The 20,717-nt window shown below is 50.1% G+C and overlaps 1 protein-coding gene across 2 annotated transcripts in view; it reads left to right on the forward strand.

Annotated features, from left to right (window-relative positions):
- Positions 1-20,717, forward strand: part of VAC14 (VAC14 component of PIKFYVE complex) — a 59,155-nt gene that overhangs the window by 15,616 nt on the left and 22,822 nt on the right. For both annotated transcript variants that reach the window (XM_041458889.1, XM_041458890.1), the window contains 3 exons: positions 2,590-2,734; positions 3,024-3,089; positions 12,363-12,516. In XM_041458889.1, coding sequence (XP_041314823.1) covers positions 2,590-2,734; positions 3,024-3,089; positions 12,363-12,516 — 365 coding nt within the window. The remainder of the gene's footprint in view (positions 1-2,589; positions 2,735-3,023; positions 3,090-12,362; positions 12,517-20,717) is intronic.

Consider the following 20,717-nt stretch of genomic DNA (forward strand, 5'->3'; position numbering starts at 1 on the left):
AGGCGGCGTGGCCGGCCCAGAGGATCACATTAACGCAATGCCATTACTGCTGCTCCCGCTCCCTCCTGCCTGGGGATTAGGGAGAGCCAGGCTGAGCTGTGAGCCTGGCTCTGGAGCTGCAGCAGCGCTCAGCTGCTGCCATAACCCCTGGAAAGGGGGGTAGCCCAGGACAGTCTGGTGGCACTCTATCCCGGAGGATTGGTGAGAGGTTTTTAGCCCAATTTCCCATGTTCATCAGACCTCTCTCCTTTCGTGGTGGTGCCTGGGTTTTGTGCTGAGTAAAGGAGCTGCTTCTCCACCAGCAACCCCCCTAAAAGGTTTATCTCAGCAGCTGTGGACAGAGGGTAGCCAGTGAGGAGCTTTTCCCAGCTGCAATCCCTCCTAGTGGGAGCTGAGCCCAGCAGAGCCACAGGGCAGTGGTACACAGTGTGGCTGGGGGCTGCCTGGCTCCAGGTCAGCCTGGTGCTCCCAGCCAATTCCTGGGGTCCTCTCAGGTGGGTTTTGGCTGAGCCACCCAGGCTCTACCCAGATACTGCATCAAGAGCAGTGATGGAAAACTGGTTTTCACAAGTGATTTTGGCACAAACCAGATTGGAAATTGCTTGTAGAAGCAAGTTTCTGCCGTGCTGTTAGAAGTCCAGCATCAGCAGACAGCAGTGCTGTGGCAACCCATGGCACCCTGCATCCTGCCCGCTTATCTCACAGCAGCATGGAGCTGGTGGGATGTGACAGCATCAAAGCCATCTCCAAACTGCCCAGCTTCAGGCACCAATTCTCTGTGCTGTCCTTTTGGCCTCTTGCTTCTGAAAACATGCATTACCCTGAGGTTTCCTTTCCCATCCTGTGCAGGCAATGCCTCTGTGCTGTCCTTTTGGCCTCTTGCTTCTGAAAACATACATTACCCTGAGGTTTCCTTTCCCCCATCCTGTGCAGGCAATGTGTATATTTGGTGTGGAGGTGTTACCAGGTCAAGGTTTCATTCTCTTCCATCTGAAGCCCTGTACTGGGAGCATGGCAGGCTATACAGCTGCCATGGGAAATGGTTTTGTAGGAAAACCAAATGCAGGCTGGCTTAAATGAACTGGGAAGCTGCTCCCTTGGACATCTCTCCCAAACTCCTCATGCTCTGGGTCCCTCCTTCCCCTCAGTTCTGTGTGTCTGAGCATTTCACCCTTGGCTGTTGTTTTCAACATCAAAGTGAAATGCAATTTGCAGCCCCCAGCATCTGTTACGTGAGGAAGATCAAGCAGTCAGATCCCCGCAGGGCTCTGAGGGGCTGCAGCCTCCTCGTCTCGCCCTTACAACGTGTGTCCTGGCAAAGATCAAATCCTATTAAGCCACAGCTCTACTTGCAAATTATACCGTGAGAAATCTGCCCCTTAGGATTTCTTATCAAACAAGATGCACGGCAGCTCTGTGCACACTGGAAGAATCAGCAAGAGCCTGCTCCAGCCTTGAATAATTCAGTAGCTTGGGTGTGAGAGGCGTGACATGGCTCTTGAGTGCAGCTTCCCCTTGGTGGTCTTCTCCAACCATCTTGGTTCTAACCATTATCTCTCCTTAAATGAGTCTCCTGTGACAGATACTTCCCATATTCATGCTGTCAAGGAGGTGGGAAACCATCAGGTAGATTTCAGGATCACAATCAGGATGTAAAAAATGCTGTATCATGGCAACTTCTGCATTGGGGTCACCTGTCCCAATGCAGGTCCCAGCTATTAGGGAGAAAAACTGGGAGACCAAGAGCTAAGAGTCTGCAGCAGCTGTCAATTTCTAACAGAGACAATGTCCGGGCAAACTAAGCTAATTACTTCTTCTCATCTCTTGTTTATGATGAAGGATTATCCTGATCTTTTGGGATGGCTTTTGGGAGCAAGATGGAGGTCTCAAGGCAGGGTTGTAGCAGAGAGCTGCATCCCAAACTCACTGCCAGGCAGGGCACCTTCTGCACTTCTCAGCACAAATCCACTGGGATCAGCGGAACCTGGATGCCTTCATCAGATTGGAGTTTGAGTACACATGGGTTAATGTTCTCTGAAACTGTTTGAGCTGGTCAACCTTGAGGTGGATTCTGAGTGTGTTTCATGGATCTCTAATCTTTGAACCCCAAATCTGGCAACTGCACTATGGACCAGTTTCTCACACAGCCATGCTAATGTTTGCATTTAGAGTGGTGCCTTCCCATGTGTAGGTACCAGCTGCTTTGGGAAAAGTGGTAACACTCAAAGCACCGAAGATTTCTGTTGCTTCCAAAGCATTATAAGAAAGGACAGTGACTATTTACATAGGTAGATAGGACAAGGGGGAACCGTTTTGAGCTAGGAAAGATTTAGGTTAGATGTTAGGAAGAAACTCTTTACTCACAGGATGGTGATGCACTGGCATAGTTTTCACAGAGAAGTTGTGGATGGCCCGTTTCTGGAAATGTTCAAGGCCTGTCTGGACTTGGCAGCCTGATCTAGTGAGTTGCATCTGGTGAGGGTTTGAGCTGAGGTGTTTGATGCAGCCTCTGGAGTGTTGTAGACTTCCCCACCGTGGGAGGAATGAGTTGGATATTACACTGAGCCAGCTTCTTTTCTTTCCATGCAGCTGTGAGAGAATACAGGTGACCCTGAACCTGGATGGAATAGTTCAGGTGCTGGACTACCACCTTAGTGATACATCCATTGGGATGATGACCAGAATTGCAGTCCTGAAATGGCTCTACCACTTGTACATAAAGACTCCTCGTAAGGTAAGTTGGGGACTCGGTGTTCAACTGAGCTTGTCAGCTCCGAGCCTGTTCCATTGCCTTGATAGCAGTGCAGATTGTAATTGTCTGGGTAGTTTGGCAAATGTGTGTCCACCTGCCTTTTCTGAGAAGGCTTTGGCTGTCAGATACCCCATAGCTTGAGGAAGAAGAGCTCTCCAGCTCAGATGGGAACTGCTGGTGAAGCTCTTGGCAGCCGCCCTCAGGGCACGTGTCCTGTGGCTGGGCATGACCAGGCCTGTAGGACTGATGCCACCCATCCTTCTGCTTCCAGATGTTCCGACACACCGACAGCCTCTTCCCCATCTTGCTGCGGACCCTCTCAGATGAGTCGGATGAGGTAGGTGCTGCAAAAATCCTGGAAACGTATTGTCTTCACATCTAGGTGGGCTTTGGGTTTTTTGGTGGGATTGAGATATTTTGTGAGGCTTGGCCAGTGTTGGCACTGAGGGGTTTTATTCTTTTGGACAAACCAAAGAAGACCCAATGCAGAGCCTGCAGGTACTTGCCCAGGTGAAAACCCTGCTGTCTTGGGGGTTCTCTGATGTATAAACACTGTTCTCCATCTCTGAGAGTTGATCCTTCAAAGCCAGCTCCTAAGAATCCTTTTTGCCTACAGATGGGGCATCACCCATGGGACTGGGTAGCAGCCTTGTTGAGTGGGAATTCAGGTGCTTTACAACAACCTCTGTAAAGATTCAAGGGGGATTGTGTCCAAGCTGGCACTCCCAAATCCACATTCATGAGGTGTTTAGCAGCACCCACTGCTTGGACAGCAACAGCAGCATTGCCTGGCAGGGCTGCACTAGATGCCCAGTGGCATCAGGTTGGCTGGGAACCACTCAGCTTGGAAGTGAGCAAAGGTAATTGGACAGCAAACTGAGCCAGCTTGCTCTTCATCTCCAGCTTGAGTTCCTCATCTCTCACCTCCCAAGGTGCTGCACAATTTTCCTCTTTCCTTGTCTTGCTTCTTCACCCTTCTTCTCTGGTTCCAGTCATCTCAATTTTGACGTTGTTGTTGTTGTCTTATCCCCTAAGTTGTTTCCTGGAGCATTTTAGCACTTGGGTTGGAGACCAGCAGCATGGCCCACAGCTGGCCCAGGCACTGGTAGAGCCTCCACCATCAGCTGGATCCTCTTGCCCAGAACTACAAATGATCCTGGCTGGTTTCTCATCCCAGACCTTCCTCATGGAATAAAAATCACATGCTATGCTGTGCCTTACATGCTCAAAGCACCAAACCCCAATCCTGCAATAAATCCCATGTGTGAGGGGTCGTTAAGAGAGGAGGGAAAGGAATGAGCAAGCAAGGGAATGACTTGCAAAGGCAAGCAACTGCCTGGCCATTTTCCATCCCCTGCTGCTTACAATGCAGACCTTTCCAAAAGAGTCCCCGAGCACACATCTGCCTTTGCAACGCTCTAGAAAGCCTGCATCTTGCAGATAGTCTCTCCAGCTTGGCAGGAGATCTCAGTGAGTCATGTTGCAATTACACTGCTTATTAATATTTGAAAAAAACAGTGAAGAAAGGACCCTGGTGGTGCATTTCCTCCATGTGACATAATTGGGAATGGCTCAAAAGTAATTTTAAGCTGATTTATTTAATCCTGGCTTCTATTTATTTAAATGTTTGGAGGTGGCTTTTTTTTTTTTTTTTGTAAGGAAATCCATAGACGAGTCAATCCATTAAACACCACCACTCAGCTGGCTGTCAACCAGATTTGCTGCTTTCTGCAGAGGAAATAGAAATTACTGAAATAGTAGAGAGGTTTTGAGCTGGACATTTTTGGGAGTGATGAGGACACTCTGAACTAACTAACCTGCTGTGTCAGTGCCTGTTAGGAAAGGGGATGTGGGGTGCTTGCTTAGCCAGTGCAGTATTTGTGTGCCAAGTCATATTGTCCCACATCACCTGCTGCCTCCCAGAAGCTCCTGGATAACAGCCTGGGGATCACCTGGTCAGCATGGGGGCCTATGTGAGCTAGACATCAGCTCTGATGAGGAAGCATCTCCCTCCTCTTTCTAGATGGGGCTTTGCATGTTGTGTGGTGTAGCACGAGGTGTACACATATCTTCGGAGGGTATTTGTGCTTTGTCCTGTGATGCTGCCCTCCCCAGGGGAACCTGCTTGGCAGCAGTGTTGGTATCATCTTTATTCCCAGCAAGGTTGAACATCCTTCTGTAGTGCCTAGAGTTCCTCTGACCCCTGTACACAGTTTGGAGGCTACCTGTCATTCTGCTGATGTGCCCTGGAGCAGTTGTTTGTCACCAGCTCGTCACCAAAGGACAATCTGGCTTTGGAGGGTCAGTGCTAGTCTGTGCATCAGACTGAAAGACTGTGCTCAGGCACCTTATTTTTAAGGTCTTGTCTTGCTGAGCTGCTCTCAGTCTCTCTCTGCACTTGCCATAAATAATCAAGCTCAAAGCAAAGGAAGACTCACGCTGGATGGAGCCAGATCCATGCCCCTTAAGTTCTCACCCCTGTTTTTGTCATTCAAGTAGCACAGGGTGTTGCACCACCTCCACTATGCTGAACAGGGGCCAGTATCTCATGATGCATCTGCAGTGTCCTGAGTCATCTCTCCTATTCCCCTTCCTACCCAATTCTCCTGTGCCAGTAAAGAAATGGTCAAGAGACGTAGTTAAGATTCACAAAGGCAGCACAGAGAAGTTGGAGCAAAGCTGAAGCAGGCAGTTCCCTTTGATATGTAGACAAGTCAAGATCCAGGATTCCTGGCTGTCAGATGCTGTGCTGCTGCACTGCGTCACCTCATGCTGCTTCCTGTGCTTTCCTGACAGGGAGATGTTCTGTCCTGCGTTTGAGACCTGCTTTTGAAGGCAATCTATAAAAGCCCTGCTTAAAATTTGATGTGCTTGAAAACTTCCTTACAAGACATAACCAGATCCTGCTGGGAGTGGATTTTTCTGTACTGTCTGCTTGGTTCGTCTGTAGGAGCCTTGCTGCCCTGGTTGAAAAGCTGATGGTAGGGAAGATGAAAAGTTAGGAAATGCTGTTTGGGAGCAGTGAGTGGGACCTTTCCACCTGCAGGCTAAAGGCACCACTGCTGATAGGCACTGCTGAAAAGAAGACGTGTTCTTCAGATTGCCTCCTTCTGCAAGTTCATGGTGCAAAGGCAGCTTTGGATATAGTTTCTCAGTTCTCTGGATTCTGAATGGATCCAGGCACTGAGCTGAAGTGAACACAACAGGAGCTGAGGCATCTCTGAGAAAACTGTGAAGCAGTGATGCTACTCAGTTTCTTTCTTTGCTTTGTTTTCCTTTTTCCGGCTCCAAAATGGAGTGGTTTCTTTATGGCTGAACTTGTTCCTGTTTGCTTATCTGCTCCGCTCAGTCTTGTTGGGGGTTGAAAGTTGTGCTGGGACTTTTGTCTGAGTCATGCAGGAATGACGCATGAGGTGGAGCTGGTGTCTGACGTGAAGCAGGATAGACTCTGGCTTCCTCAACTCTGCTAACATGAAAACCTGCCCAGTGGCTGTGCAAGGCTTTGAGTACAGAAGCACTTCCTTCAGCAGTTGCCTCAAGAGTTGGTGACCTTCTCTAGAGAGAGTGAACTAAGCCTTGGCTACTGCTGACTTTGGAGGGCAGGTTTAGATGAGTTACTAAGAAGAAATTCTTCCATGTGAGGATGGTGAGACACTGGCACGGGTTGCTGAGAGAATCTGTGTCTGCTCCATCCATTAAAGTGTTCAGGTTGGATGGGGCGCTGAGCAACCTTATCTAGCAGAAATTGTCCTTGCCCACGGCAGGGGAGTTGGAACTAGATGGTCTTTAAAGGTTCCTTCCAACCCAAACCATTATGTGATTCTGTGATGTACTTGAACTTCTACATGGCCCTCCAGTCAACTTCCCACAAGAAGCTGAAATGTTCTGCCCCATCTTGGGCTTCCAGTATTAAGGTAGAAGAGAAGAAAACCCTGGGATAGTAGTATACTGATAGTCATTTCTTTCCTTTGCATGTCCTGCTGCAGCACTGCAGGGTTTCAAAGCCAGGTCTCTGTCCTGCTCTGAGCTCTGCTGTCACACTGAATCCTGGCGAACGTGTCCTGTCGCACCCGATCCCAGTACAATGGCGCTGAACAAAGGCTTGTGCCAAAGCAAATAGCTGTCTTAGTGTGGCTTGGTTTGGAGCTTTGCTCTGGGTTTAGAGCCATTGTCCTCCAGCTCCTGGCATTTCATCTGCCACAGCCGAAATCTTGTGACCTGATGCAAATCAGAGGGTGTAAGCTAAAGACTGCAAAGAGGAGAACTGTAATATATGTATGCCTGACTTTATTTAAACTTTTTTTGGTGGTAAAGCTTCTCTGGAGAGAGACTCAAAGCTATGAGGTACTGAAGCAAGGAGGCAACTGGTTTTCAAGAGGGACTCTGAGGGTGAGCTTGGGACTGAAATGGGGTAAAAAGAAGTGTGTATAATTCCAATCAGATAGTGGAAAATGTGGTTAGCCTGGTTTGCCGTAAGTGGAAGCAGCCTGTAAGCAGAAGTTGGGGTGATGCTTTCTGAGTGGACTCAAGACCACCTGGTTTAACAATTATCTATGTGCTGCATCCTGCAGAAATAGGATGTTTCTTTGTGGGGAGTATGATCCATAGGGAGCTTCTTGGCTTAGCCCCAGTTTCAGACCACAATTTCCTAACTTACATATACATGTGTATATGCAGCTTATGTGTACAGTGAGCAACTGGGGTAAACGACAATCTGGGCTTGAGGTGGTGCTTGTAGCATTTCTGGGTGAAGTTATGGAGCAGACAAAAACCACAGAAACCTGACTGCCATGGAGGACAGGCAATCTCTGTCCTGGGAAGCTGACTTGGAGAGGGTCTAGGGTGGGGTGGAGATGTAGGATGCAAGATTTGGTGAGTTGGGCTTTGGGTGCCTGGTTCCCTGCGTGCAGAGGGAGGTGGTGGGTGGGAGACAGCAAATAAAAGCAAACCCTTTGCCTGTCATGAGCTCTGGGACTGTGGGTTGAATTTCAAGAGTTTGCAGGCATCCAGCCTCCCACAGCATGGCCTGAAGGGATACTGCAGGGCTGTTCCAGCCCCATTCCACCAGCTGGACCTGTGTTGCATCCTTCCCTGCCCTTCAATGCATGAAGAAATAGCACTTGTGTCACTTTTGGACATGGCTTGGTTGTGAGCATGGCGGTTGGACTCAGTGATCTTAGATTTTTTTTTTCAACCTTAAGGATTCTATGACTTGATGATTCTTGTGGGTCTCTTCCAACTCAGCATATTCTGGGATTCTATGATTCTATGAAATACCTCCTTGGCATCCTGCCCTGACTGGCATCAGGTGGCATGTTAAGCTCCCCGTGCGCTAATTAAACGCATTTAAAGGGGTGCTCTGAGCTGTGACAGTGTTGGGTGCTGCAGGCCTGGCCCTCACACCCCCAGCAGCAGGGACAGTGAGAGATTTATAAAAGCAGGAGGGCGGGCAGGGAGTTTTCAGGTTGCAGTTTGTTTTGGGATGGCTGTAGTTTTATTACCAAATGCCTTCCCCCACTGCCAGCTGTATTTGCTGGTGCTGTGAGCATGTGTCAGCGTGACCTGGCAGGATTTGCCCTGGGGAGGAGAGGAGAAGCCCCCAGGCCTTCTGCCTTCCGTCTGTTCCCCATCCTCTCCTGGGAAGGCAAAAAAAGTAGATCTTGGCAAGATCAGAGGATAAAAGTTGCTGTGTCGGGGACCTGAAAAGAGGTTTGGTTAAATTGGTGTGGGAAGATTAATGGTGGGTTTTCTTTTATTTTTCTGTCTTTAAAGCTGGTGGAGGCAGGGGGGGACACAAGTTTGCTTTTCACACTCTGTGTCTGGGGCTCAGCCAGCCTCGCTCCTGGCCACTCCTGGCTCCAGGACTGCCTGCCCATGCTCACCTCCTTCCCTGGATACAGCTAAAGGTGTTGGAAGGAGGAAAAATATAAAACAAATGAGGCTGCGTTTATGTTGTGGAGGATGAGGAAGCACCCAACAGCATCCTTGGCTTTTCCTTGTTCCCACTGGGTCTCTCCACCACCTGTGTTGCCCATCTTGGAAATGCCATGGGGTTTTCCACAGCCTCCCAGATTATTGGGCCCCTTTGAAGTGTTTTGCAGCCTTAATGTTCTTGTTTTCTGTCTCGGTAGTATCTTGCTTCAGCTGAATTCCCATCTTCTCCTTGGCAAGAATAACCTGATCTTGAGTGCCCCATTTCATTGCCCAGGGAATATTAGATGTCCACTAGGACATCCAAGGCCACCCAGAAGCATCTCTCTGCTGCACACAGGCATTTTAATTTATTCAGTTTTTTCACAGCTTATCTGTAAATACCAGCAAGGACAACACCTTGAGGAGCCAGTCCATACCCTTGCCACTGCATGTGTCCCAGGAGCTGCTGCTGCAGCCTGCTCTGGTGTTCTAGTTGTCATCATGTGCTGTGGGATGCTAAGTCTCACTCCCAGGGGTCTGCAGCACATTTGGGGTCTCCTCTCCTTCCTCTGCCTTGGGCTGGGCCAGCACAGTTTTCTGACGAGAGGCAAATGCCCCCCCTCTTCCAGGAGCACCAAGGCACCTCTTTGCACACACAGGGAGGTGCATCCCATCCAGCACACACCATCCAGGGCTCCTTCCCCCCGTGCCACCGCCAGCAGAGCTGGTCTCGGCTCCGTTCAACCAGAACAAGCGGCAAATTAACCTGACCTAGATCTGGAGAAGCTGACAGTTGTGTGTGCCCTCAAAATCCATGCTCTGGAGGCAATGCGGGGAGAAATCTTGCCTATTCTCAGAGAGGAGAAATAGCTGCTTATTTATAACTGTCTGAAAACCTGCTTCTCATTCCCCGGCCACCCAGAGCTCGTCCTCTTCCATGCTGCTCTTCATCCCTGTGCTGGGAATGGCTTGAGACATCGGACAGGTCTCCCCATCCATCATGATGCTCCTCTTCCTATTTACACTAACCAGGCACACATTTGCCCACAGCAGGGCACACTGTCCTATGTCTCATCACCACTGGAAAACCTTCCCAGAAATCCCCTGGGGATTAGGAAAACGCCCTTGGGGGTTGATCCTCCAGGCTGGCTGTCAGGATCACACCTTTCCCTGGCAGCTGGGCAGGGCTCTGGCGCTGTCGGGTCCGAGGGCCGCTGGGTTCCTGACGGATGGGACCAGCTCGCTCCTGGCGCAGCCGGCCGTTGCCATGGCAATGGCAGGATATTGCTTTCTTACAGCCTCCTGGCTCGCACAAAGCCAGCCGCCAGCTCCAGCTTTGCTTAGCACAGGGATGTGCAGTGCATACCAAGCACTCCTGCCTTTCCTCTGTCCCCAGCTGGGAACCCTCTCCAGAGCATGCGGGGAAGAATCAGCGGGAGCTGGAGCTTCCTGCCTCTTTCCCACGGCTGGAAAACCCCAGGTCTTTGCTGCCTGCTCTTCCTCACAATGCTCATGTACTGATCCCTCCTGCTTCTTACTTCCTTCATGTTTTTCAGTTGCAAAATTCAGCCTATGCTGCTTTTTCCACCTCCTGCCTGTAGCCTACCACAGGGGGGATATTCCTTAACCCCTCCAAAGCTTGCAAGATCCATGCTTACCCTCCAGTGGTGCTGGTCACTGCTACCCTGGCCAGAGCACCCTGATCCCAAGCAGGATCTCGGAGATGAGGCTCATGACACAGCTCTGAGAGGCTGGATTAAGGATCTGACCTCACAGCATGACTCTGAGAGCTTCAGGATGCAGCAGGGTTGTTTCTTGCTTAGCCTGGGGCCTTGGTCATGTTTCCTCAAGCTGTCAGAGCTGCTGGTGAAAACTCAGCTGGATGATGTGGCTAGGTGGGGGTACCAGGGCAGCAGTGATTGCCTCAGGAAGGCAGTCAAGAGTGGCCAGGTCATGCTGTACATCAACCACACAGGGCCTCAGCTCCTGGTTGTGTTGGGTTTGGCAAAATGCACCACATGAATGAGAGTCCTGGCTCTTGCCTGACTGCCAGCGCTCGTAGCCAAGCCCTGAGTTCCTTTGCCAGTTTCAGCCAACATAACTTGGAAGCCTTCATGGGTGTTATTTCCCCATTGTGAGAGCCTGAGAACCAAGTTGGTGCCTCTTCAAAGGCTGCAAGTTCAGCTGGGTCACATGATTAGCCACTAGAGAACCTAGACAGGGCTTCAGGAGAGCAGGCGGCCTGAGCTCTGCTCAGAGACATCCTCCACTTGAAACAAAACACAGCCAGCATCATTCTGTCTGAGCCACAGATGCTTGAAATCCAGGCAGGGAGAGAGGACCAAGGTCTTCCCTCTGCCAGGGACCACAGACTCCTCTCCCTGGAAGAGGGTGAAGGCTGGTGATGGCAGGGTCCTCCCACACTGGCAGTGAGCTCCCAGCGTTGACAGCATCACAGAGGTTCTGTATTCTTCAGGGACAGCAGTACTAGTTGTTGTCTTTTATTTCTTACCTGCCTTTGGGAGCTGTGAGTTGAGGCTTAATCATGTTTATAGGCACAAGTCTTCCCAAGTGTGTTGGAGCCTTGTGGTGCCTGTGGCAGGCTGCTTCCTCACCACTGCCTCTACACCATACACAGCCTAGACACTACACTGCCTGCTCTGAGGCTGCTGGGGGCTTGAAAATCAGTCTTAATTACAAAAAAAAAAGCCCCAAAAATGCACTCAGCTTAAGATATCTGTGCAAAAGAAAAACCCAGGAGCTCCTCTTTCTGATTCTCAGGGGTTGTGTTTTCCAGCATGATGATTTAAATTTAAAAAAATCCATAATTGGCTTTTTGTTTTTCCAGGGGGAGGGGTTTTCTGTGTTAGCTCAGAAACTAAAACTCCTATATAACTGCAGCTCTTCAGAAAGATGCATTGTGAGAACACAGGGAAAGCCTGGGATACTGTGCTGGTGAGCAGAGGGTGGTTGGGATGTGCTCTGCCAGATATTGAGGGGTAAAGACGTGGCAGTTGACCCTTTTTGGCAGCTTTTTTGCTCTGCGCAGCCCCGCTGCACTTAAAGCATCAAGGACGGCTGATGAAACATTTCGACCCAAGGACAATTGAATGAAGGGGAACCCAAAATAGCCTGAGACTCGAGAAGGGTTGAGAATGGGAAAAAAAACCCACCCAGTAATAACTTCTCCAGAAGTGCTATATATAGACCAATTTGGTGACTTCTGGAAAGACAGAGCTATGAAATCCAAATGGCAGCTCTGCCTTGACATCCTGAGCTGAGCCTTCCCTGGGATGCTGCCTTGCAGAGGGGAGCTGGCTGGTATGTGCCCCCAGAACATTCCTGTGCTCTTGCTGGGATTATCCCAGATATGAGGTTATGAAGGGAACACAAATCCCAGACTTCCACAAAGTGGGACAAGGGGAAAGCAAGCCCTATTCCTGGTTGTGTAAATTTGGTTTCATTTCATATGCTTCCTCAGGACTCTCAGAGCAGAAACTGGGTGTTTTTTCTCTTTTGTCTTTCCTTCCCCATCCCCTCTGCAAACATTTGAAATTTTCACTTGGAGATTTTTAGGTAGCCCTCTTTTATTATACCTTTCTCAGTGTTCTGGGATTTGGTGTTTGCTTCCTACCCCACCCTCTCTGTATGTGGATTTGGAAGGGAAGCTCACCCTGCACCATCCCTCTCTCCGCAGGTTATCCTGAAGGACCTGGAATTGCTGGCTGAGATCGCTTCTTCCCCAGCAGGACAGACAGAGGAGGGTCACGGTCCCTCCGATGGCTCCGATGTGCGACCTGGCCCGGTGGAGCTTCATGTCCCAGCCAGGGCTGGCCAGCTGAGCTCCTCCAGTGAGTGCCCCTGTGCCACAGCTCCATGTCTCCCTGCTCCTGGGCACTCTCCATGTTCCATGGCACCAGTCAGGTTTGCTCAGGCAAAAGGAGAAGCTTATTTTACAGTAATAAATCAATGTCTTCATCCCTACTCTGCAATGTTTGGGGATCGAGTCTGCCGTGGCCCAGACCAGGGCTCTGCTTTTATTTTTACTGCTCTTTCCCCTAGTTCATGTTTTGGGGATTTAGGGCTCAGTTTAGCAGCAGGATGCTCCAGAGGCCAGTGTGGAGAGATGTTGTTGTTGTCCTATTTTTTATGGAACCTTGGGCTCCAGTCTCTTTTTTCCTTGTAAAAGCCCTCAGAGCCCTAGAATCAGTGCAGGATGAGATGCTGGCTGCAATCCCAGATCTCCAAAACGTCCATAGATCTGCAGAGGGATCCCTGTGCCAGCCTGCCCACATTGGCTATGAACTGTTATGTTGCTCTGAGTGTCTGGCAGAACCTCAGGAGAGAGATGAAGAGGGACGATCCCATTTTCTGGGGACTTTAGAGATTTAAAAAAAAAAAAACAACCTTTCATTAATTATCCCTGCACACAAGGAAATTTTTTTCACCTTCCCTTGTCTGTGGTTCATGCTTTACAGTTGCTTGGCTTCTCCTTCTCCTCCTCTGCTGCTATTTAAGGGCCTCCCTGTTGTACTCCCCAGGCCAGGTCGTCCCAGCCAAAAGCACGTTTCATGTGAGCTTTGGATTGCAAGCCGAGCACTGAGCCAAGGCTGCCTCTCCCTGCGCAGGATGCAGCCACAGGGCCTTGCAAAATCACCACCAGAGTGAGAGGCTTTGCTTTCCCATCCCCAGGCTTTGTTTTCTCTCAACATCCTGGATCACACACCCCTCCCTGGTCTTATAAACGTCTGCACCAGCAACCAGCTCAGGTCTTTGGCTGTTCAGAGTGGGATATTTTTTTTTTTGCGGATCTACCTGTTTCCTGCTGGCAGCTTTATCTCTGCAATGGAGAGGTGAGGGCTGCAGGGCTGGTGACCTCCCCAAGCTTTCTGCAAGTCTCATCCATCCTCCCACTGTCAGAAGTGAGACTGCCTGGGTGGAGCGGCTCCTGCAGTGCTGGCCAAGCAGCTGAGGAGCTGCAGTTCAGCTCGCACTGATGGTTGTCTGAGGTTTCCTTCCTTCTGGATGATCTAAAAATAGCAGGCTGGATGGCGTGGATCCTAACGACTGCCGTGGCCCCTGTTAGCTATCTGGAAGAGCAACTTGGCTTCACTTACTCAAGTGTAACCTTTAAAAAGAGTCTGGCTCTCCCCTCCTGGAGTAGATCTGCTGGAGCTGGAGCTCCCGTTGCCCCAGGGTGGGAGAACTTGCCCCCACACAGGTCCTAGTGGGCTCTGGCTTCCTCACCTATTTTCCTCTTCCCTATAATGCACCAGAAAATTATTCCTTAAGAATTTATTTGGAGCTGAGTTTTGCAGGGTCATTGGCTTTTAACCAAAGGCAGATGTTTTTGGGGAGGGGAAAAAGGAGCTGGTTCATTGGCCTTGGGCGTTTGTCATGGCCCCGGTCCCGTCTGGCTTTGACCACCCAAGGCTGAGACCGGATGGGCTGCTGGGGAGTTCCCCCAGGGAAATTGAGGGTCAGAGCTGGGCCAGGACCTTCCTGGATTATGCCTGGAAAACAAGAGGCTCCTGAAAAATACTCCTTTTGCCAGAGGATTGCTTGAAGGGAGGACTTTTTGGAGCAGTATGGTGTCCAGTGGATATCCCCATGTCTGAGTGTGGTCCCTGGTGGTGAGAGCAAGTGAGCCAAAACTCTGCCCTTCCCAGGCAAAAATCATGAGGTGCTGGCAACAGAGAGAGGGTGTACCCCTTTCTGGAGTCACTGGTTTTGTACTGGGATAGTTCCCTAGGGTGCTGTGGTTCAGACAGTGCTGTATTGACAATAGGATGGATGCTGTTGCCCCCTTAGAGTTGGGGCTGCAGGGTCCCAGCATTCTCCCCAGGGTTAAATCTCTCCATTCCCTTCATCCACTTCAGACTGAATTGCCATTGAAAACAGCAGTGGGAGGAGAGCTGCTGAGCTATCCCAGCCCAAATCCTCTCCTATCCCAGAGGCCCTTCCAAATGTGCAGTTGGTGGCTTTGCAGGTAAACAAGCAAGGTCACCCTTTGAAATCCTTGAGCTCGTGGCAGATTTCCTGCTGTGCTCTCTGTCCTGGTGCTCCAGGCTTTGCTAGCCAAGCAGTAAGGGCAGGAGTGGAGGTGGAAGGGGCCAGTGCCCCCATGGTCTTCCCCGCGTTTCCTCTCTCTCCCTTTCTTCCCTTGGGATGTGTTTATGCAGTTGTTTCCCTGCCATTGAGTTCGGTTTCCTTCAGATGCTGGTTGATTAGTCAGGAAAGCCGTGTCCCACTTCCGCAGCCCGTTCCCAGCTCCAGTTTTTATTTAGCCACTTTGTTCTCCGGTTACGTAAGGTCAGCTGCCCTCGACGCCTTCTCCAAGCACAATGAACTGGGGCCAGCCCAGCTCAGCACTGCCGGGGAGACCCAGCATCTCCTCCTGACTGCTCCGACTGCCCTGGGAGAGCGTGGCTGGTTTTGGCCTCCAGGAATGTCTCCTTGGTACCTTATGCCCACTTTTCAAGGGACAAAGGCTGCAGGGCTGTGCCCAAGAGCTTCCCAGTCTTTGGAGTGATTGTGCAAGTGCCAGTCTGGTCAGTACAGTGGGAATCCAGTGCCCGCTTTGCTTTGGGAGTGTCTTTTCCAACCCTGTAGAAGTTGAGACAAGTAGCAGATGACCTGAGAGTGGTTGTAACCGAGGTCAGCGGGTTAAGGGAGGTGATTCTGTGCCTTTACTCCACTCTGGTGAGACCCCATCTGGAAGACTGCATCCAGATCTGGGGTCCTCAGTACAGGAAGGACACGGACCTGTTGTAGCAAGCCCACAAGAGGTCACAGAGATTATGAGACTGGAGCACCTCTGATAAGGAGACAGACTGGGAGTTGAGCTTTTTCAGCCTGGAGAAGGCTCCAGGGAGACCTTAGAGCCTCTTCCATTGCCTGAAAAGGCTCCAGAAAAACTGGACAGGAAAGAGAGTAATTTTAGGTTAAGTATTAGGAAGAAATTTTCCATTGTGAGAATGGCAAGGCACTGGAAGATGTTGCCCAGAGATGTAAAGTGCCATCCCTGGAGGTGTTCAAGGCCAGGTTGGATAGGGCTCTGAGCAACCTGGTCTAGTGGGAGGTGTCCCTGTGCATGGCAAGGGGGTTGGACTAAATGGCCTTTAAATGTCCCTTCCAACCCAAATCATCCCATGATACCATAGGTGGAAGCCTTCCAGCCTCATCTACAGCTCTGCTCTGCACAAGAGACAAAAACTCATTCCGAAAGGATGCCAGACCAGCTGCTGCTTTGCACAGGGTAACTCTTGCACACATCTCTTCCTTCCTTTCTGCACAGCTTTGTAAGGTGAAGCAGTTACAGCCCTTTGTTTCCTCTCCAGCTTGGTCTGGTCTCTCCTGCCTGGATTCCTGCCAGAGGTGGTGAGGACAGTGCTGCACCCTCTGAGTACCTCATGCTATGGGATGTTTACTGGGAGTCTGACTCCATGTGTGGAGTCACTGAAGTGCCTGAGGTCATTGGTTTCCACTGGCAGACCATGGATATCCCATAGAGTCAGTGGATTACTCTGGAGGAGACTGCTAGAAGTCCTTGAGAAATGTAGTCTGTTGAGTTCAGTCTTGCTGTACCCCCCTTGGAGAACGTGCAGCATTCCAGAGTGGAGATATTCTGTGTTAGAGGTTTACTTTCGACATATCTTGGGGGGGATTTTAATCTCAGTGGGCCAAACCACTCCCTTTTCGTTGTCTGTTGCTTCAGTTGTGTCATTGTAGATCTGCAGAGGTGGCAGCGTATGGCAAGGTCCACCTCCAGACAGTCTGTAAAATGTTAGGGCAGCCTCTGCAAGCATCAGGTGAGAGTCTGTAGTGTGCAGGAGGTCCATGAAAGGTAGAAAAGAGAAGGTGGCTTCTTATCAGGTGGCTCAGATTTGCTAAACTGCTATTTCCAATGTTAGAGAAGGATAAAAGTGAAACCCTTCCTTACTCATCCTCCCCACAAAAGGCAGTGAGGCAGATGATGTCACACCGCTAACCACTTGCTCTTGTAGGAGCCAGTTTCCGACAGTTTTTGTGGAATCAGGAAGGTGACAGCAGGGAGCAGAGGAGCCAAGCAGGCAAGAGAAAAGAGGGCTGTCCTGAGTGCTCCGAGCTCAGCAGTCTGGTTCCTGATGTTGGTGTTTGTGGCATCTCTTTTCCTACTGGCATAAAGCTGTTCGGGAGTGTTGACTGTCAAAAATGTTCTTCTGCCTCTTGGGGAGGAGAGGAATTTGAGAGAAAGGGTGATCTGTTTGTTTTCCTGGATGCAGTGTAACAGCCGAGCTGGGATGCTGTGGAAAGCCCCAGGAGAGACCATCCAGATGTAGTGTTAACTTGCCTGGCGTGCCTCCAGGTATCCATCCCTCCTGAGATGGTCGCAGCATACAGCCAGCCAGAAAGCCTGGGGATTCCCAAATAACAGCTGGGATTACTGATTTGTAGTGGTGGACAAAGGAGAAGTTGGTGGTGTAGATAAATCACTTGCAGCCAAGCCCTCCTTTGGAGTTACTTTGCTGGTCTGCCTCAGTTTCCCAAAGATGTGAGGAACTTGTGGGGTGAGGTGAGGAATGAGGTGAAAAACAAACTAGCAGAATGAATATTGGTGTGAAAACAGCCCAGCAAACCCCATTGCTGCTTATTCCTTCAGGTTGTCTTCTGTATACTTCACCTTTCCATGCAGGAGCCTCAACCCACTCTAAGCTCACCGTGAAGCTTAACCATTCCTGGTTTGCATCTCTGCTGGGTACTTTGTGCTCCTGAACAATGGCTGAGCTATACCCTTGCTGCATTTTTGCTTATTGATTTACCTTAGCAAAGAAAAATGGGGCAGTAGTAGACTGCTAACCTTAGTAGGAAAACCATCAGGATTATCATTGCCTGCTGCCTTCCTCCAAGGCAGCCATGAGCACAGACTCTGCATAAGGTGGAGAGAACAAGGAGCAGCAAAAGCCTGATTTGGCATCAAAATATGTACCCCAACCTGTCCGGGATCCCCTTTCTGTCGAGATGTTGAAATCTCAGGAATTACAAATCCATGTAAACCCTTACAACCCTAACACCATTACAAACCCATTACAAACCCTTTAGCCAGGTAGGATGGGGAGAAACATCCATGTGTGTCCAAGCAAAACCAGGCTGAGCACAGCCCCTGGCTGTGCAATCCAGAATTTTGGTGTGTTTATTTCGTCAGCAGCATCCTGTGCTCTGGAAAGGGGAGAGTGGAGGTTTTCCAGAGCCCAGCTGAGCTGCCGACATGTTCACATCTGTTTCCAGCTACGCCCTGCGCCGGCTTTCTGGGAGGAGGAGGAGGGGAGGATTTGCCTTTTTTTACGGCTCTATTTTTATCTTGCTCCGTGAGGCTTCATCACTCTGTGTTTGCAAAAGCTAAAATTCAAAACATCCTGGGGAAGGCTGCCGGGGGGAGACGCTGCGCAGATTCCCACGTCGCTGCCCGGGGTTTCGCCGAGCACCATCTGGCAGTGCCGACTCCCACGCCGCTGGCGCTCGGGCGGGTTGAAGGCTCACGGACCAGCTCCGGCTGCCGCCGGGTTTATCCCTGTTGCTCCCAGAAGAGCTGAAGGAGATCATTCTCTGGGCTGAGCTGGAAACATGATGCCTTGGGGAAAGCACTCGGGTGGGAAGGATGCTTGGCCTCGCCAACTCTTAGCTTACCCTCCCTATATCCGAGCTGAAATTGCTTCAATTAGAGATTGCTGTAAATCATTTTAGCTAAACCACCGCAAATACCCTTGTGGATACTCTTTAACCAGCTTACCCAGCTTTAGCTCGCTTCGGAAAGGAATCAATTCTGCTCCAATCTTATTTCAATTTGGTTTCAATGGAGCTAAGCGAGTCCACACCGGTTTTAATTAAGACTAGTTTGAAACCAATTATAGTAAATTAATAGAAGTTATGTTTTATGCCAGGGTGAAGTTCAGAACTTTGTGGCTGAGATAGGAAAATCCAAGTTAGTGTCAGAGTCTGCTGGGCTCACCCGGAGCAATGTGGGGACACTTTGGATACTGTAGGTCTTGACACAGCTCAGCCCATCAAGCAGCCAGACAGCCTGAATGTTCCAGGGTGATGTGTAATATGTATTTATAAGGGCCTTAATATAGATCCCTAATTGCCTGTCTCGGTTGATTTATAGTGTGGCCACGCAGGCGATGGGAACAGCATGAGCCACTGGTGAGCACTCAGGGGTGCACTGGGGGTTTGCAGACATTCGCTGTGCTCCGCTCGAGCTGGCACTCGTGGCTGGGGTAACAGATGTTGGTGTTGACTTAGATGATCCAAGAAGCCTGCTTGTGTCCCTGGCTCTACCCCAGTCTGTGAAGGGAATCCAGGGAAAGGATTTGTTAGCCTGGCATGCTGGGCTGCAGAAGGTTGCTGTAGCCATTGGTAGGACAAGGGATAATGGTGTAAAACTGACAAAATAAGTTTAGCTTAGATATTAGAAAGAAATTCTTTATTGTGAGGGCTATGGGTTACTGGCACGGGTTGCCAAGAGAAGGTGTGGCTGACCCATCCCTGTAAGTGTTCAAGGCCAGATTGGATGGAGCTCTGAGCAACCTGGTCTAGTGGAAGGTGTCCCTGCCTATTCCAAAGGGGCTGGAACTAGATGAGCTTTAAGGTCCCTTCTGTGATTCAATTACAAGGACCCAGGCTGATGTGGACTCACTGCGGCCATATATCTGCAATTCCCACATGCTTTTTGTCATGTTTCACTGCTCTGATGTTCCTCCGAGGCCAAAATTCCCATTTGTTCCTATTCTAGTGGATGTCTGGACTGAGTTTCATCATTGCTCTGAGCACGGATCTTTCTTCTTCCAGCTCCCTCCTCCATGCCAGATTAAAAAAAAAAAAAAAAGCAGCAGAGCTGTGACGTGCCACCAGCCCCAGCTACGTTAACAGCAGATCTGGCAGGTTACGGATCTGCAAAGTCTTGCTTCAGGGAAAGGGGGAGAGGTGCAAGCTTCAATTAATTATGCCACAGTTTTCTTAACACTTCTTCCTGCTTGTCTCTCGTGCTTCAGAGAAACACTTGACAAGCTGCTCCTACAGTTCTGTCAGGCTGGGAATGCCACTGTGCTGAGCTGTAACCCGCAGGGCAGCGAGCTGAGCTCGGGGCTACGCCAGGAAGGGTTGCACCATGGCACACAAGGTGCCAGCCACTTCCTAGACATCCTGTAAACAGAGCAAACGGGAAGTTTGGAGGATTGGGAGGCTTTGGAAAATAACTGCTTTGCCTGCTTGGAAGAAGTATTGCCTGTTTAAGCTCCATCTGAGGTTTGGTTGAGCCTTTTACAGCCTGGCAGACTCCAATACCCTGGTTTCTCACTCCCAGCATTAGCCCTAGAGAGCACTGGCAAGTCTGCTCTGGCATGGTGTGCCACAGTGGAAACCTTCTTTAGGAACATGAAGGCCTAGCTGCTGTTCACCAGGTGGGCAAAGGATGGAGAAATAATCCCTCTGGAGTTCAGTCTCAGTGCTCCCAGAGGCAAAGGATGGTGAAAAGGCTCCCTGGAGTGCGCAGACTCACATGATTTCTTCTGGGAAAAACAGGGCACAGACTTGTTTTCACCATCTCTATATCCCAGTGCTTCCTTGCTTCTAGGCTGGGCAGAAGGGTCCAAGGTTCAGGAGCCAGTCGATGGGAGACAACAGCAGTACTGAAGGTCCTGCAGACTAATTGGGATCTGGTCTCCAAGGCAATTCCGGCTTTTGGATACTCAGCTGACCCAGTAGATCATTCCCAGTCTCCAGCTGAAGATGCAGGAGATGCTGCACCACTTCAGAGCACATATCTAAAGGTGCTTGTGGCTGGTCTGTCTTGCAGCCATACAGCTCCATACAGCTTTGTCCCGTGCACAGCAGAAGTGCTGGTCCTGTCAGGGAAGAGAAAAATTGCTGCCTCCTCCTGTTTTTCCTTTGGTATGTCTTTTAGGATATGTAATGTTTGAAAACCATGCAAGATGACAATGAGGCAGATAGGTGGCTTTGTTTTGTTTAGGGAGCACTGTGCCATTGATGCTGCTGTGGGGCTCGGAGAGACTAT

This window comes from Pyrgilauda ruficollis, unplaced genomic scaffold (genome assembly GCF_017590135.1).
Source record: "Pyrgilauda ruficollis isolate IOZ18807 unplaced genomic scaffold, ASM1759013v1 scaffold13, whole genome shotgun sequence".
In the NCBI taxonomy this organism is placed as follows: domain Eukaryota; kingdom Metazoa; phylum Chordata; class Aves; order Passeriformes; family Passeridae; genus Pyrgilauda; species Pyrgilauda ruficollis.